General features: G+C 41.6%; 1 protein-coding gene across 4 annotated transcripts; it reads right to left on the bottom strand.

Annotated features, from left to right (window-relative positions):
• Positions 1-1,300: 1,300 nt before the first annotated feature.
• ISOC1 (isochorismatase domain containing 1) lies at positions 1,301-15,578 on the bottom strand. Of its 4 annotated transcripts, none has more exons than XM_061625461.1 (6): positions 14,987-15,574; positions 14,730-14,873; positions 8,994-9,113; positions 8,652-8,855; positions 8,137-8,253; positions 1,301-1,885 (listed from the first exon to the last, which is right to left on the bottom strand). In XM_061625461.1, the coding sequence occupies exons 1-6, from the start codon at positions 15,476-15,478 to the stop codon at positions 1,739-1,741; spliced, it is 1,224 nt and encodes a 407-aa protein (XP_061481445.1). In that variant the 5' UTR covers positions 15,479-15,574; the 3' UTR covers positions 1,301-1,738. The 4 variants fall into 4 exon arrangements, with proteins under 4 accessions (XP_061481445.1, XP_061481474.1, XP_061481454.1 ...); XM_061625481.1 differs by having other exon boundaries at positions 1,799-1,885; positions 8,648-8,855; positions 14,987-15,578; XM_061625490.1 differs by lacking the exon at positions 8,652-8,855 and having other exon boundaries at positions 14,987-15,578.
• Between the last annotated feature and the right edge of the window lie 3,080 nt (positions 15,579-18,658).

Here is an 18,658-nt window from a genome sequence, read left to right as displayed (position 1 = left end):
ATACACACACACACTCAACTCACTCACCCACCCACCCGAACAGGTCCCTCCCCAAATGAATCTGCTCAGATAATTACTTCTGAAACCCACATTCTGAAGAAGAGTGAAACCAGGTCACATTCACAACATGCATTTATTCTACTATTATTCTACTTTAAATACTCATGGCTTCTCCCCCAAAAGCCTGGGAAGTATAGTTTATCAAGGGTGCTGAGAGTTGTTAGGAGGCTCCTGTTCTCCTCAGAGAGCCACAATTCCTTGAGTGGTTTAACATTCCAACCCTTTTGTCCCAGGAAACGCTGGGAATTGTAGATCTGTGAGGGAAACAAGGGCCCCCAGCATACTTTGGGGGAAGCCATGACTGTTTCAAGTGGAATAATATTGCAATAAATGTACAGTATGAATGCAGCCCAAGAGTGTCCAGGTGACCAAATGATTAAGTGTTGACAGGCTCTTAAATCCATGGCATAACTGAGTTAATGAGAAGGCTGGTGCTGTTTTGCAGCTGTCTGAAATTGCCACTACACTACCGTGGGGCAGCGAATTTAAGAACAATTGGGTGTCATATATAAAAAATGCTTCGGAAGTATTTTAATTTAATAATTTAACAGGTTTTTAAAGTTTAAAAACGTAAGGTTATAATACAAACTAATTAAAAGAGCAAGCAACTTAAAAACAAAATATACAACACCGTCCAATGACCTTACACAAAAGAAAGACAGGTTCTCACAGCATTTGGATAAAAGTTACCTTGGGAACAACCGGCCGGCTCCGGAACTCGCCTTTCCCTTCCCCGTGGTGGGCAAGACAGTCATCTCTGGTGGTGGTGGTGGTGCAGCAGCCTCTAGCCTAGCCTGCCTGGTAACCAGCTGCAACGCTGCTCGAGGCCCCACCCCGCGGGAGATCCAGCCTGGCACCCTTCCCTGCTCTTCCCCCATGCCTTCTACATGCTAGCGTGGGCAGGGCAGCTCTCCGCCTGCCCCGCTTCCCGGTGCCTAGGAGCAGCTCTGGGTGTCACCCCTCTGATGGTGTCACACCTGGGTGCAGTCCGCACCCCCCTAGTGACGCCGCTGGTAGGCAGGCAGGCAGGCTCTTTTCCCCCGCCTCTGTACCTGCGGTGGTGGCAGCAGCGGCATTTCCTCTGCAGTCTGCTCTCTTGCCCGCAGCCCCCGTTTTACTGGTTCGCGGCCCCCTTGGGGGCCGCAGACCCCAGATTGGGAATCACTGTTCTAGACTACTGCATCTATATTGTTTCTTTCTTTAGCTTGTTTCTCAAACTATAAAGCAGCATTTTTCCAAATGTGTATATATATCATTTTATTTAAAATATTACTCTATATGTTAAAACATATCACATTTATCTATGCCATTGTATTAATACAAAAAGTAAAACAATGTCACAGTTGAATTGTACAATCAAGAGAGGTTACACAAAAATATACACTTTTTTAGAATTGTGTTACAATCAGTGTGGGTATAGTACAAACAGGCACCTCTGTTTGAAAAGTTTGTTTGGACAACAAGAACGATATGGTACTCAAAGCCTTAAAGAGCTGTGACTAACAGAATACACTGGCATAACCAAACAATTGGACAGCATAACCAAACAATTCTGCTAAGGCAAGCACAAATACATCAATTTGTAAGGGTGTGTGTGCGCATGAGAGAGAGGGAGAGAGAATGGGTGTGTGTACAGCTTTAACTGTCCATTGGCAAGGTTCTTTCAAGAATGTCCTCTTTATACTTTGGAAAGAAGCCCCGACTCTGGAGCACTTGCCTTAATGAGGTTCTGGATTTCTTTGAATTTGGGATGCTCTTTGTCAGCTATTAGCTGCAGCAATATAGCTTCACTAGTGGTAACAATAATCCCGGTGCGAGCAAGACGCTGAAAAGCAAAAGGAAACAGCTAGAGGTGAGTACATGGTAGCTATCTAATGAGTAACTTTTCAACAATAAAACCACTGTTTAAAATTTCTTGTGGTAATCTTTAATGGCTTGTTATTTTAAAACAAGGGAAACATACATTACCATTTGAGGAAAGAACTTCAGTTCTCTTTCATTGCAATGTAGATGGACTAGATTAAAGACCCAAAGTGCTAGGACTTAAATCACTCATATGGAATGGTAATACACACATGCTTATGTCCCTGGTGAAATTAAATGGAATTTAATTCTCCCATGTAACATTCTTCATTCATGAGAGTGTTCGGACAAGTCTCTCTGGTGAAGAAAACAAACATAGGAAAGAGGAGGAAGATAACTCCTTTGTGAGTTCTTAATCTGTGGTTAGCAGAGTCTATGGTGTCTTTATGAAATATTATTTATTTATTTACACACATTCCAACCTGAGCTTAAGATGGAGAGGTTCAAAGCATCAGCAGTCTGATAGATTTTGCTTTTCCATCAGGCTTACAGGAGGCATCCTAAAGCCATGGTGCAGGGAGCCAGTCTCTCTGTGTGTCTCCAGTCCCCAGCCTTTCCTCAGACTTAACTCAAAACACAAGCCTCTCTTTTGGCCCCAAGGGGGGGGGGCTCTCCTGAAGAGTTTTAATCATAATAGGATCTCCCTGGCCAATTACCAGTTAATGGACACTTGCCCACCTGGCCGCTCTATTAAATTAACAAAAGAGACTCATCTGACCAGCGGAGCAGGTTTCTCAGCTGCAGAGGCCACCTTCAGGTGCAAGGTTCCAAAACAGATGCTGGAAGGGGACTCTTATAAATCATCTATCTGAACCCCCAAACCCATAACACTAATAATATGAGTGTGTTGTCCAGCATGCATTAGAAAAGCTGAGGGGGCAACTGGTTTTGCACTGAGGATCAGCAAAAACACTATGCCATCAGATATAAAAATCACTTTCTGCAAGCCAGAGGATAAGAAATGTACTTTTTAAAAGTGATGTTAGGGATTTTCATGATTCTAAATGGGAAGAATCTCTAGACTGTGCATATAAGACTTGTGGGCGCAAGCTGCTCATGATGGACAGCAGTAATTTCTTCATTGAAAGGAGAATTAGAAACAGAAGCTTGGCATTTTTCCTTTGCTAGAGAAGAACAGTGCAGTTCTAATGTGCTACTCTGGAAATGTTAATGTGTTTTTAAAATTAGTAATAGATTTTTAAAAGGTTTAAAACATCTCTTAATAATAGCTTTTGTTCCAATGATTTTTACTAGAGCAGTTCAAATGTTTGTGCCCAAATGGAAAATCATATCTGCTTTCACTTATACTCTAGGTCTGTGATCCTATGAACACTTAACATGGGAGTAATCTTACTGAAAGCAGTGGGACTTTCTTCTCAGTAAAGATGCATAGGAATGCTCTCTAGGGATGATACAATGAAAAATAGGGGCAGGGATGAGTATTTTAATATATTCCTATATGGTATATAAAATCAGAGAATGACAGTTGTGGCACAGAAAATAGTTTCTTAGTAACACTATGAGACCTACAGCCGAGACTGAAAGTCTGGAAAAACACTATCTAACCTGAACCAAACCATTCTACTATGGCAAAATTCCCTAAACTGAAAACCATTTTTCACTAGATACTTATCCAGTTCTTCTTACAAACTTCCAAAAACAACTTCTTAGGGAGCTTGCTCCAGTGTTAGTCCATGTGTAAAAAACTAAAAGCCTGGATGAATATAAAAGGGTTTACATCTTTTCTAAATCCAGGTAAAGGGGAACTGCCTCACAGGGCTTACACCAGCCCCTTAGGGATACTCCCACTACCATCATGGATGCACAGCACACGGGACATGTGCACTGATGTGCTAATGTGACAAGTAGGTGGGGTGGACAGGCTTGTTTAAGCCCATGTCGCCTATATAAGGGAGTTGCCTGGGAGCTCCCGCTCTGTGATCCACAGCAGCTTCACCCTCCCATTCTAAGGAGGGGCCTCTCAGGGGCCCCCAGCCAGGGCCCAACCTGGCTACCTATTGGTACTGGACCTGCTGCCCAATATCCCCAAATTGTATAAATTGTACAAAATAAGCAAAACAAATTGATCTCACCAGTCAAGTAAATAATGAAATCAGGAATTACAAATATGCTATCTGGGGTTTGTTTATCCATGTGCAGGTCTAATCAATGCATTACATGTTCCATCAAGAAGGATTCCTGCATATACCAAACCCCTTAAACCTTAACTTCTGTCCCTGGAAAACTGGTAGAAAGTATTATTAAAGCTAGATTAACTAAGCACATAGAAGAACAAGCCTTGCTGAAGCAGAGCCAGCATGCCTTCTGCAAGGGAAAGTCCTGTCTCAGTAATCTATTAGAATTCTTTGAGAGTGTCAACAAGCATATAGATAGAGGTGATCCAGTGGACATAGTGTACTTAGACTTTCAAAAAGCGTTTGACAAGGTACCTCACCAAAGGCTTCTGAGGAAGCTTAGCAGTCATGGAATAAGAGGAGAGGTCCTCTTGTGGATAAGGAATTGGTTAAGAAGCAGAAAGCAGAGAGTAGGAATAAACGGACAGTTCTCCCAATAGAGGGCTGTAGAAAGTGGAGTCCCTCAAGGATCGGTATTGGGACCTGTACTTTTCAACTTGTTCATTAATGACCTAGAATTAGGAGTGAGCAGTGAAGTGGCCAAGTTTGCTGACGACACTAAATTGTTCAGGGTTGTTAAAACAAAAAGGGATTGCGAAGAGCTCCAAAAAGACCTCTCCAAACTGAGTGAATGGGCGGAAAAATGGCAAATGCAATTCAATATAAACAAGTGTAAAATTATGCATATTGGAGCAAAACATCTTGATTTCACATATACGTTCATGGGGTCTGAACTGGCGGTGACCGACCAGGAGAGAGACCTCGGGGTTGTAGTGGACAGCACGATGAAAATGTCGACCCATTGTGCGGCAGCTGTGAAAAAGGCAAATTCCATGCTAGCAATAATTAGGAAAGGTATTGAAAATAAAACAGCCGATACCATAATGCTGTTGTATAAATCTATGGTGCGGCCGCATTTGGAATACTGTGTACAGTTCTGGTCGCCTCATCTCAAAAAGGATATTATAGAGTTGGAAAAGGTTCAGAAGAGGGCAACCAGAATGATCAAGGGGATGGAGCGACTCCCTTACGAGGAAAGGTTGCAGCATTTGGGGCTTTTTAGTTTAGAGAAAAGGCAGGTCAGAGGAGACATGATAGAAGTGTATAAAATTATGCATGGCCTTGAGAAAGTGGATAGAGAAAAGTTCTCCTCCCTCTCTCATAATACTAGAACTCGTGGACATTCAAAGAAGCTGAATGTTGGAAGATTCAGGACAGACAAAAGGAAGTACTTCTTTACTCAGCGCATAGTTAAACTATGGAATTTGCTCCCACAAGATGCAGTAATGGCCACCAGCTTGGATGGCTTTAAAAGAAGATTAGACAAATTCATGGAGGACAGGGCTATCAATGGCTACTAGCCATGATGGCTGTGCTCTGCCACCCTAGTCAGAGGCAGCATGCTTCTGAAAACCAGTTGCCGGAAGCCTCAGGAGGGGAGAGTGTTCTTGCACTCGGGTCCTGCTTGCGGGCTTCCCCCAGGCACCTGGTTGGCCACTGTGAGAACAGGATGCTGGACTAGATGGGCCACTGGCCTGATCCAGCAGGCTCTTCTTATGTTCTTATGTTCTTTAAGAAAAGATACTTTTAGATGAATGTCTCAGAAAAGGCAAATAGCAAACAGCATCTAAACGATAGTAAACTAAATGAGGAAACAAGAATGAAATGCAACAGAATGTGGTCTCTATAAACAAGCTTATTATCTCAATTACTGACAAATAACAAATCTGAAAGCCAGACTAGAGAAAGCAAAACTGGCCAGCTTTTGCCCTAAGATTAGCTCAACTACAGGATCAGAGAGAGAAAATAATTTAATAACATACTCAGCTCCCTGATATTTGCATTTAAAACTTAGTTGTTTCACTGCTACTCTTTAGTCATTATCATAAATGTTTGGCTGAAATACTTAAGATTTTAGATTTTTTTTTTAAAAAAGGGTACACAATTTCAATCCCTAAGAGGATTTTATATGCTAGCCAAAGTCAAATGCTAGATGAATGCTTGTGAAATCCCCTCTTTAACAACATCCAAGTCTGAAGATGGATGAAGACTGCCAGTTTGGTATTGTAACATTATGAATTCCTACTGATTTTGGTGATATCTTCAAAAAAAGTAACCTAACTAAAATAGTATTTACAATCCAGCTATCTATCAAGCACTTGTAGGTCTGGGGTTGTTTTCTGCATTGATGCAAAGGAGCCATTTTAAGAGTAGGTATTGACCATGGCTCTCCCAGGACATTCCACCTAGATTTTTTTGCTTATTTCAGGATTCTGAAAACAAAACGAAGACCACTGCCAAGGTATTTAAACAGGAGTCACGGGGCTATTTCTGGCCCTAAGACAGCACTCAGAAAGAGCAGGCAGCCAGCTAGACTCTGTATGAGCTTTGATGAAAGGCTCTGTAAATATATCAGAAAGAGAGATGAACTAAAAGCATAGGATGAAGAGTTGTAGTAAAGTACAGTGCACTAACTTCCTATTCCATCTAAAGAATTTCTCAATTGCTTCTGAATAATATGCTTTTTCATTATTAAATTGAGTTTGCACCTGTCATCTTCAGAGAAAACCCATAGCAGTTCTGCAGATAAGTTCTTCCACATATATGGTAAGGGCAGCAGACGAACGGTGCCCTTGAATCCTAAAAGTATATATTTTAGGTTGTTTAAGGAAGATGATAAACCACTGGTTCTGCTCTAGGTTCCTAGTTGTGGTGGGAACAGTCTAGTCTACCTCTGCAATGAATACTTCTTAGAATTTGAGAAATGGGGTGAACGTGTGTGGTTACCACTTGTCATTGTCTTTGCTATTCTCTTATCAGACAGATAATCTCCAGGAATAAATAGGGCAAGCAGACAAGAAAAGGAGTTTAATTTCTTTTGTTGCTGTCTAGATTATTAGTTTAATCAATTTTGGTTTTTATTAAAATTGTAGGCCATCCTGAAGGCTCAACTTTTGAGACAAAAGGACAAGGTATAAATCTTTTAATAAACGAACTAAATAAATATTGCATCTGCCCTGTGCTTCACAGTCATCAGAAAGGCAATGTGAAAGCTAAAGTTTGGTACAACAAACATGTGAGGTGTATCTGAGCCTGAGGCTCTTATTCTTATACTCCTTGTGTGGCGTAAGCATTATAAAATGATTACATTAAACTTCCATTTAATTCACTGTAACTTGGGTTTTATTTATTTATTTATTATTATTAATAATAAATTCCTGCCAGTAGGAGCCCAGGGAAGCAAACAAAAGTACTAAAAACACACTTTAAAATGTCATAAAAACAGACCCTAAAACATATTAAAACAAAACATCCTTAAAAACATGTTAAAACAGAAGAGCTTTAAAAAATCTTTAAAAAAAACTTTAAAAACGTATTTTTTTAAAACAAAAAGCATAAACAATGTATTTAAAAGCAATTCCAGCACAGAGGCAGACTGGGATAAGGTTTCTACTTAAAAGGCTTGTTGAAAGAGGAAGGCCTTCAGCAGGCACCAAAAAGAAAACAGAGATGGCACCTGTCTGATATTTATTTTCGTCACCTTAAGGATATTTATCAGAAATTGAAACGTTTACTATTTGATAGCACACAACCAATAAGTAGCAAGTAATATTGCTTATCTCTCAATGTTTTATATTTGAAGGCTCTACAAAAGTTCCAGAACAAAAAGGTGCAACATAAAACCTGCCAATTTCCTTAACATTCAGATGAGAAATAATCACAAAATATCCTCTCTTTTTTTCTCTTGACCAAAGCCGGTAGCAAAAACACTGCATTGGATACTAACAATGGTAGAAAAGTGGCACATAAATTTCCAAAAAATATTCAGTCCATTAGCTGTCTAGTTATTTCTTCAGTGGAATATTCTTCTGCCAAAGAAATTACTAGACAGCTAAAGGATTGCATATTTAATTAAATATCTATACCACTTTTCTACCATTGTCAGTTACCACAAGATGGTTATCACTTCTTTTCTATGAAGCATGAATTCTAGCAGCTAGTAGAAAATTAGTAGTTACGTCTGTCTTAACAATTACTGAGATCAAACACATATGCAAGCTCATCTAAAAGTAGGTACCTCTAGGGCAAACATTCTGTCCATCATACTTCTTGAAGAGGTTGCATCAGCCACAATGTGAACTTCCAGACCTCTGCCTACCAATTCCAGTGCTGTCTGTTGGATGCACACATGAGTCTTGAAGAAAAATGAAAGTTAGCTAGTAAGTAATCCTAGTTATTACATAAACAGGATATCCAAAACTATAGAACAAGCTTGCAGTTTGTATATTTAATTTCCATGCTGTTGGACATAGAATGTTCTCCATGTAAATGGTTATTGCTTAAAGCAAGCTTAGCAAGTAACCTTTATGAAAAGCACATAACCTATTCTAAGTATCTATTAAAGGTTTAGCTTTAGCTTTAAGTATATTATGGAATAACTTGTCGGTTTTCATATATTTATTCTTCTATAAATGTTTATTTAAATATTTTATAGGATTACAGTCGTAAGTAAAAAACACAAACATGTAACCTTTATCTACATAGTAATACTTCTTTAGAAAATTTATAAACAAGAGATAATGATGTACCTACTTCTACCCCAAATAAAACAACACTGCGAACTCCAGGAATCTCTGCTATTGCAGACTCAACTTCAGGCAGTACCATAGAAAACTTTGTTTTGGGCAAGACAAGTTTAGCTCCAGTTAAATCAATTTCTTGCACTGTGCTTCCAAGACCTTTAGGATACTGTTCCGTTACAATGACTGGGATTCCTAAAATCCGTGCACCTTGAAGCTACAAAAATAAAGAACCCACATAATAATTAAAACTTTATTTAAACAAGAAAATATTCCGTAACAATAAAAATTAGACAGCAGCAGCTGATGAAATAAGAAACGAAGTATGTTATGTTAAGAAATCAAGTAAACTTACTAATCGTTGGCTTACACTGATGATATCCCCAAAATACTTGATGGCAGGTCTGAATCTCTCTTGCATATCACAACAGAAAAACACAGTGCTTGAAGGTGTAAGGTTGCCCAATGTAGTTATCTGAAAGAAATGAAAACATCAGAAATCACAGGTCAAATAAGTCATACTTAATGCCAGGATCCAAACACCCACTTCAGGTGAGCCCAAGGGGCTATGTGTGTCCAGCAGGGTATTTGACTTTTTCTTTGAACAGCACACCCCCATGTCATATCGCCAAGTCACAAAACCTCCATTTCAATATCAAGCAAGAAGAACTAGTTTGAGAGAGAAACACCAAAAGCCCCTTCAAGTGTGTTGAACTAATTATGCAGTTCTTTGGACCCCAGCCACTATCTGTAAGAACAGCTCTTACATGTAGCTTTCCAGTGTTTGTGCAATCTAACTGTATTTCAACATAAAGACAACAGGTATCAACACAGATTTCTGAACTGAGCAACACCAAATATAATTTTTATATTATAGAATCTATGGCACTGTGCAGACATATTGCCCATGTTATACTTTACAAATGGCTAAAAGGCTAAATTTTAAAAAGTTAAAAAAATTATAAGGAGAATCTGTGTGATTCCAACCTCACGATTTGCATACTTACCACTAGGGTGAACAATGGACTGATAAACTGTTTCCCATGTTAAGGAAATGTGACAACCTACCCCACGTGCATCAAGCAGACTGACCACTTCTTACTGTTTTGTTTTTCGTAAGTAGCACAGATTCATTTATACAAAGACACACTGATCCTTCACCATTATAAAACAAAACGAACACCACAAACAGTTTAAATGGCAAAACTGACACTCAACAGGCCCACAGCAGACCTTGCCCAGCACAGAGAAATCTATGTGTGTCTGGAGGACAGTGATAGCACTCTTAAACAATCTTCACCACCTTAAAAGGGTTGTTAGTATTCATCCTTATTAATTTCACTCAGAACATTAGAAGGACCTCTGCTGGCTGGAGAGGCTAAAGCAGGGGTGGGAAGCTGTGACCCTCCAAATGTTGTGGGGGCTACAACTCCCATCAGCCCTGACCATGCTGGCTGAGGTAGATGGCAGTTGGAGTCCAACATCTGGAGGGCCAGATGTTTTCCACTAGGACTGGAAGTTATTTATAATAGGTTAAGATTCTGGAGCCTCATGTAAAATTATAAACATAACTACAACATACAACATTGTTTTATAAATGACTTAAATCCCAGTTTAGGACATGAATATGAATTTATATTTGGACACTAGCAGAGGCTCTATCTAGCAAAGGCCATGTCTGGACTCAGGACCTCCAGGCACTACTACAAAACTCAATTTCTGATCATCCAATATTTAGAAAGATAGTAAACTTAGAAATTTCCCAGGTATGTATTGCTATTAACTAAACCAGAATGGTTTGCATTTGTAGACTACGTTAAAGACCAGCAAAAATGTGTACACCACCTCACTAAACTAAAGGAATATACTTTGGGATTTAAGTAAGTATGAGATGCTGCAGAAAAATCAGATCATGAAAGAGATGTTTTCAGCAGATTACAAGGGTACTGGTAAATAGCTTAAACTCCAAAGGTTACCCCTTTGTTCAGTAATCCAGTGTTTTTCTCTTTCAGAGTTTAGGTTGCCCACTATCCTTTTATGTTGCCCTTTGTAATGAGAAATATTTTCAGCAAAGAGCAGGGATACAAAGCATCACATATCTAGCAGTGTACCTACCCCTAGAGACCCCAAAATATCAAAGTACCCTCATGAAGCACTGGAAGCTGCTGCCAGAAATAAAATTGGTTATCTCTACCCCAACATTCACATACAGCTTTCCTATGAAAGTGCACATGCATTGGCCTCTAGATCTATATCATGCATCTCTGCTTGTCTCAATATATTTCTACTACTTCTGAAATATATCATAAATGAATTATCTTTGAAACAGTTTTATTGTCCTTAGCTCTTGTTGTTATAAAGGGATCTTTATAAAAGTTAAATCTTTATAATAGACTGGCAATCCTATCTGTGTTTACGTGGATACAATCCAACTAATTTCAGTAAGATCTACTCCCAAATAAGTGTGCCTAAGATTACCGATTGGGAGACTGTAACAGTGCAATCATAACCATATCTATTCAGAGGTAAGTCCTTGAAATTCATTGGGGCTTACTCTGAGCTAAGTGTAGTTAGGATTGTAGATACACCAGGATGAGGGGCACCAGGATGCACTGGAGCTGCGGTGAAGGCGGATGGATGTCGGTGCCACTGGGCTCTGCCCGCAGACTCCTACCCCCCAGTGCAGACGGGGTCTAGCTGGGGAACTTCACCACCATCCTCGCTGAGCTGGTTCAGCTGAGAGTGGCACAAGTGGAGCTGGCAGAAGGCCTGAAAAAGGGGCATTCCGGGAGTGCTGGGGGTTGAACTGAGGGGAAGGGGACTTCCACCACATCCTGAGCCTGTTAGGCTTGGTCCTGCGGCTCTCCATCCTGGCAGCCACTACACCAGGAAAAGGGGTGGCAAGAGATATGCATTTTGTTTCTTTCTGCCACGCCCTGCCACCACATCCAGCATCCTCCCCTCCCAGTGGTGCCTGAATGGAAGTTGGATTGTGCCCTAAATCTCACTTCTGAAAAACCACCTAAAGTTTTAATTGAATAATTGTACAGGAAATTTTTATTCAATGGTAGCACACATCAATTAGAATGGCTGAGACTGCCCCCTTTATGGCAACTTTTGCTTTTGTATGCTATTATTATAGGTAATGAACAAAAATATATCGAAGACAGACTTCTTATTCTGACAGTATATGGTTGCTTTCTTTAATAAATGTCAAGGTTTTAATTTCTTTTCAATATTCTGAAAAAAGGCATCCATCTTAAGGTCTTAAGGTTTTAATATGGATATATATTTAAATTAAATTAACTGTCCAATTTATTGCTAAACAGAGATGATGAATCAACAACCATTTTAAAATTAATGAATATATAGATTCTCAAGCATTTGTCAAACTTATACGCTCACAGTAACACTATCTAACATACTGTGTTGTCTCTAGAAACCTTCTGTCATTCACAGGACATAACAACCTAGTTGCTTCATATTTACAGTGCCTTGCAAAAGGAACCCAACCCCTGACCAATGCTCTCATATTACTGAATTACAAATGGTACATTGTAATTTCGGTCTGTATTATATTTTATTTTGAAACACTGAAACTCAAAATCAATTATTGTAAGGTGACATTGGTTTTAGGTTGGGAAATGTTTGTAAGAAACATAAACAACTGAAGCATGTTGGTTTCATAAGTATTCAATCCTTGTGCTGTGGAAGCTCCCAGTTTACAGAGATGAAAGAAATTGCCCTATAAAAACCCCACTGTTGAAGGATCGCTGGTCAGGCTGTGGATCTGAAGGAAAATGAAGATCAATAAGCATTCTACAGAAGTGAGAGATAATGCAACACAAAGGCATAGATTAGGGAAAGGGTACAAAATAATATCCAAGTGTTTGGATATCCCAGTGAGCACAGTTGGATCAATAATCAGCAGGTGGAAGCTGCATCACATCATCCAGGCACTGCCAAGAAAAGACCGTCCCTCAAAACTCAGTGCTTGAACAACGAGACTTGTGAGAGAAGCCACAGAGAGGTCAACAATCACTTTGAAGGTGCTACAGAGTCCAGTGGCTAGGAATGGAGTAATGGTGCACCAGTCAACCATATCAAGAGCACTGCATAACACTGCCCTGTATGGGAGGGTGGCAAGAAAGAAGCTGTTACTCAACAAGTACCATCTGAAAGCACATCTGGACTTTGCCAGAAAGCATGAGAGTGCCCCAGCTGCGATGTGGGAAAAGATTTTGTGGTCAGATGAGACAAAGATAGAGCTTTTTGGCCAAAAAGTTGTTTAATAGATGAACATTTAAACTGAAGCAGATTCAACATCATTTAACACAGACTAGCATCCTTCAAATATATTTTTGTGCATACTGGCATAGTTTGTGCATCACTAAGCCACAGTTTAAAACAAACTATGGTTTCATGTAAATGACTAGCATGCTTGTGCATGCTGCTGAAAGGTTTTGTGGCACTCCTTCTCTGCTGCTGCCGGTGCCATAGACAAAACAAGCCAGTTTGGCTTGTGTTGTGCAAACCCAGGTCATGGCTTGCTTCCCCCCAAACAAACCATGAGCAGTACGCAAAGAACATACCTCGGCTATTGCTCATGGGTTGTTTGGAAAAAAACAAACGAGAAGCCTCAGTTCAAAGGACCAGACAAGACAGACTCAGGATCAGCAGGGGCAGGAAGAAGCCATGGAAACCTTTGAGTACTGGCACACTGTTCATACAACTATAGCTTGTTTCAAACGATGGTTTAATGTGACATCTGAACTGGGCCAATGTGTGCTGTCGAGATAGTAAAGATAGTAGACAAAAAAAATATGAGGCATTGTCTCCTACACCCACTCTGCTCAATTGCTCCATTCAACTCAAATTCACTTTCATGAGCAGCAGTACACAGCTGATCGTTATTGGGTCTTACAGTTCACAGCTGTGATGAGAACACAAATCAAAAGTGAATATTGACAAGTAGAGAAAATGAGAAGATATGTTATCACATAGAGGTGCTTGTCAGCTATTTCAAGCTGAAAGTTTCAATTACCATTTTATAAATAGTTAGGCATGCCTAACTCTGCACATGATCAGGCTGTTAGTGTGCTTCCAAACAATAGCTTAGTAATTGAGAGAGGCACTACTTCATGTATTATTTGTACCAATCACCTGTCCTTGTATGCTGTTGTAATGGATGAAAGTTGCCTGTCAGTACTTGAGGTTACTTGCTCTTACTAGAGGAATCCACTTTCTAGAGGAATCCTCCAGTCAACTGTGTTTCACAGTGGATGTTTTGCTTGGCCTTTTATATGATTAGTCTCATATACCTAGTTCACTTTACATGAATTTCCTACTTGTCCTTTGCTGAACTGCAAACTCTCATTTTTATTCTGTATTGAGAATATTTTCATGAGAGCTTCAGAATAACATGAGTCAGGATTCCCACTCCCCATCTAAATGTACTTTTAAAAAGTGGGGGGAAATCCCCCACTTCTTTTTGCCTTTGAGCCCATTTCTGCGGGGGGGGGACTTCATCCATCCAGTATCAGATGGGTGAGATTTAAGGCACTCCAGGGTCCTAGATAGGGCTAGATGAGAGACCCTGATCATAATCAAAACTAAGTAAGGGCAAGTACAGAGTGGTCAGAACAGTCACTTTCCACCTGCCAATAGCAATCTCCTCCCTTCCTTCTTGGGGGGGGGATGCATTTACAAGAGTCCAGTTTCTCCCTCCACCCTGAGATTTCTTGCCACCCTTGCTTGTATTTTACGTGAAGACATGGAAACAAGTTCCACTGAAATAACTGGGGCTGTCTTAATAAAAAGCTGGGTCAGGTTGGATTTCCTGACAGCTGATACAGGAGAGCCCCAGTTCACATCTCCCCTTATGCCCTGACCTCCTTACATGGCCCTTCGGAGGCAAGCCACACTCTTTTGGCCTCAGCTCAGCTTCCCACCTGCCATCCTGGCACTGGCCTACTTCAGAGGTTTGCTCTCAGGATTGCTGAGAATCATAAACACTCCACAGGGCTCTCCACACATGCTTCTGCTAGCTACTTATGCGAAAGGCGGTTGCCTTTCCGACTGTGTAGTTTACCCTTACTCCCGTGTGTTTGGCGGGAGATGGTGGGGAACCAGGACGTTGTTCCTCTGGTGTCAGCTGTGAGATTTCATCTCCTCCTCCAAAACGAGAGCACTGTGGGTGTGAAGGGATCTTCCCTTTATGTCCCTGCGGGTGCGTCTGTGAAAAAAGACCGACAAGAGGTTGCCCCGCTGGCTGAGCAAAGCTTCCTCTCTTGCTGTTCCTCCTCCGTTTTCTTCTTCTACCACCACCTCTCTCTCTCCTTCACCCACCTGTATCTGCAGCGGCACGAGGCGGACTTTGCAGCGGTCGCTCACCAAGAAGCCCTTGGGCAGGTCGATGTATTGGCTCCACTCCTCGGAGAAGAGCTGCACCACGAACTTGCGGTGCATGTCGAGCTGGTCGCCGTAGAGGCTCAGGAATTTCTGAATCAGCACCTCGTAGCCGGAGCCGTGCGGCACGGTCGAAGGCCTAGCGAACACCGAGAAGCAGAAGAGCACCGGCACCGACCCAGGCGAGGAGCCGGCACTGCCGCAGGTCGCTTCCCTTCCTCCACTTGCCAGGGGAGGCGCGACGACGGCTTCCGTAAAATGCTGCTGCTGCTGCTGCTCCGCCGCCGCCATATTCGGGGGCAGCCGCTCCGGTTCCGCGCCGCCGCTACTGTTGCTGCAGCTCCTCCTGCTGCTGCTGGCGTTGCCTCCTACTGGCCAGGCGGGAGGCGCCGGCGGCCCCCAATCCCGGCTCCTGCTCCTCCTCCTCACCATGGGAGGAGGCACGGCCCTGCCCTACCAGGGCAGTCAAGACCCGGCCAGGTGGAGACCGGAGGCGGGGCGCGCTTCTCTTCGCCTCAGGCCAGCGATGACTAGAGGAGTCTTCTTGTTACAGCCGCGTCTGCTTTATCTGAGCGGGAGTCCCGCTGGGGGGGAGTCTCTTGAAGAGTCAGTCTGTCCCACACGCACGTTGCACCGGAGCGGAAAATCCGGGCGAGCGGGCGGCTTGTGATGTGGAAGAACTGAGGTGGGCAATGACGGTGGTTCGGCAGTGGTCCCAGGGAAGCATGTCCGCTGCTACAGTCTGGCAGTCTGAAGGAGAATTTTAGAACTGAGTTGGAAATACCTGTCCCTTGGTTTCCTCTGTTTTTTTAATTTATATCTCCTGGCGAATAGTGCTACTCCAGTTTGCCTAGTAAATACTACCCTCCCCACGCGCATCCTGCAACCCGTCTCAAAAGATGCTGTGCCACTTCCCCCCCCCGTCAAGTGTTTAACTCAAATGCATGAATTGAACTGAGAAGATGTATATAAATACCGATATAAATAGACACGCACCTACAAGATGTGTGTTAAGGTGAAGTGAAGAGCAAATAACACTTTAATGTTTTTATATATAAAATACTTTCAACTCCACCTTTCCAAAGCACGTTACCAAATTCTCTTAAAAAGAGAGTATTAAAAATCCAACATATAACAATCAGTCAAATTCTCAGTCCAATAATGAATAATCCAGCAGCAAAGTGCCAAAGCAACAGTTGCAAAAGATAATGAAATTTCAGCCTAAGAAAATAAGCTGTTCTGCATTGGCACCTAAAATATGTATATGCACCAAGTGGACATTTAGGATGCAGTCTTATACTTGATATACTTTAGGATGCAACTTCTATACTGCTGGTTGAGGAAATGCAGGATTTTGCAAAAGTCTTTCTATGCTAGTGAAGCTTAAGCTTTGCCACCAATATGAAAAATATGCTGGTGGAACACTGCTGGAGAAACTGTCACTGGCAGAGCAGCAAAAATGGGGCAGGATGAAGGTAATTCTAGACCTGGACTCTAGATTATGGCTGTGCACCCACTGATGGCAGAACTGTACACTAGGTTTGGACCTGGTGCAAGGAAATTCCATCCTGTTGACTCCAGTGGAAGGGGTGAATTAAACACAGCCCCCAGCACCTCTGGTTGATTACCATGTTGCCACAACAGATCATAGGATATGGCATAGCGCAGTACCCAGTCATACCATACAACTTCCAGGACATACCCCAGCCAGGGAGAGTACAAATTCAGATGACAGGTTGTGTGACATAGGGTTGTATCCTTTTGGCTCAGGTTGTACATGCTTAGAGCTCACAGGGTGGATCTATGATGTGGGTAAACAGGGTGAAAGAGCACTTTGCACGAAACAGTCTGGTCCCGCATCACATTTGAGCATTGAAAGATATGGGGCAAGTTATTTCAGCTCCTTACATAAACAAGTAAATACCATTTTCTTGCTTCTGTAGATGTTCTATAGAAGTTATTTGTATTGCATGACAGGACTATGTTCTCTACCACTTTTTCACATAGAGGAACCAGTTCAGTGTGAAGGAACAGCTTATTCCAGGGTTCTTACCTGCTGTTTTCCTCACAATTCTTTGCAACTCCAGTCCATTCATACATTTTATGCAATTCTCATAAAAATGTATTTCCTAGCTAAGCTCTCTGGTAGGAGTGACATCCTGGGAAGGTGTGGTGAATGCTCTACTTTGTTAGGTTACCTAAACCAAACACAACAGTTCAGGACAGCTTAGCAGTCAGCCATTGTGAACAAGTAATCATCGCTTAACTAGGCTGAAGCTGGTTTCCAGTTCTTTATTCAACCTACAAATGAATAAGGAACTGAAATTTATACATATCTGATTTCCAAAATAAGCTTTGGACCTCTGAAATCATTCCCCTGCAAGATAACCTAATGCCATCTATGTCTGTTTTTTTGTTATAGTTCAACATACTTCTTTCTATGCTATCCCCAGGCTGATACATAAGAATAAGGAACCAGGGGGAAATCATTCTTTGTAGATAAATTACTTAAAAGACCTAGTAGGCTACCCTCTGAAACGTTGCTATAACTAAGTAAAGATGTGCATTAGAAAGAGGCTAGTAAAGGCTGGTTCAGAAGCAAGCCTGCATTATCCAGTGGAATACTTGCCACTGCCTTGAACATACCAGTTATATGGGGAATAGGACTTAAAAGATTTGCAGAACTGAAATATCTATTTATGCAAACTTGGCCTTGGCCTTTTTTACTATGCTCTGCAACATTATGTGGCCATTCTTGTTCTTACAGTAGCAAAATATTAACTACTGCTAGATTGATCAGAAGGTGTCTCCTATGAGCCACTATCACATAATGGCTAGACTGCTTAAATGTAAGAAGACCAAACTGAAATTTGTCCTCAGCTGTGAAGCTTACTCGCTGGCATTGAGCAAGTTATTGCAGCCCTATTTGGGGCGGTTTTAGATGTCTGGAAAGGCTGATCCAGCCCATCATGTAATGCTGGGATAGGGGAACATGAGGCTCTCCAGATGTTGGTGGACTCCAACTCCCATCAGTGCTAACTAGTGTGGCCAGGGATGATGGGAGTTGTATTCCAGCAATATCTGGAGAGCCCAAAATTCCTCAAACCTGATGTAGAGCAGTGAATCATTTCCAGTTCCACCATCCATGGCCACCCGTTCAAGGACTGCCCATAAAAATTTGGCCAATAAGTTAGGAATGGGGCTTTTAACCTAATCTAGTTTATAGGATTGTTGTAAGGCTAAAAGTGCTACTTTGCTTGGAGGAAACATTGAGTGCAAATAATAGTAATATTGTACCAAAAGGATTGAATGCTCTCAGATGACAAGGATATGCAGTTTTCTTTTACAAATACACAGATTCATGTGTGTTTTTCTGCACTACATTCTCAGTCTCATCCATCAACACATAGACATATATGTATAGTATATTTCCTTCCCCCCACCTACCTTCCTGCTTTCCGTCACGCATCTTATATCTGAAATCTTCTATTATAAGCACTGTTCTCCTACTGGCCAAACTACCAGTATCCAAATATTAGCAAAATTGCAAACATGGCCACTGGTTCTCAATGTTGCTAACCTGGGCTCCTTTGGCAGGAACACCAGGATATA

Source organism: Rhineura floridana, chromosome 1 (assembly GCF_030035675.1).
Source record: "Rhineura floridana isolate rRhiFlo1 chromosome 1, rRhiFlo1.hap2, whole genome shotgun sequence".
In the NCBI taxonomy this organism is placed as follows: Eukaryota; Metazoa; Chordata; class Lepidosauria; order Squamata; family Rhineuridae; genus Rhineura; species Rhineura floridana.
The sequence above is the reverse complement of the archived record's forward strand: the minus strand, read 5'-3'. Positions and strand labels throughout refer to the sequence as shown.

Bases quoted from the DNA above. Each gene is read 5' to 3' on its own strand.
- ISOC1 (XM_061625461.1), bottom strand. From the start codon at position 15,478: ATGGTGAGGAGGAGGAGCAGGAGCCGGGATTGGGGGCCGCCGGCGCCT. The intron at 8,856-8,993 runs GTAAGTTTACTT...TTATTTTTGTAG, and splicing joins TCAGTGTAAGCCAACGATTA to CTTCAAGGTGCACGGATTTT. The intron at 1,886-8,136 runs GTACCTACTTTT...TTTGCTTTTCAG, and splicing joins ACAGAATGTTTGCCCTAGAG to CGTCTTGCTCGCACCGGGAT.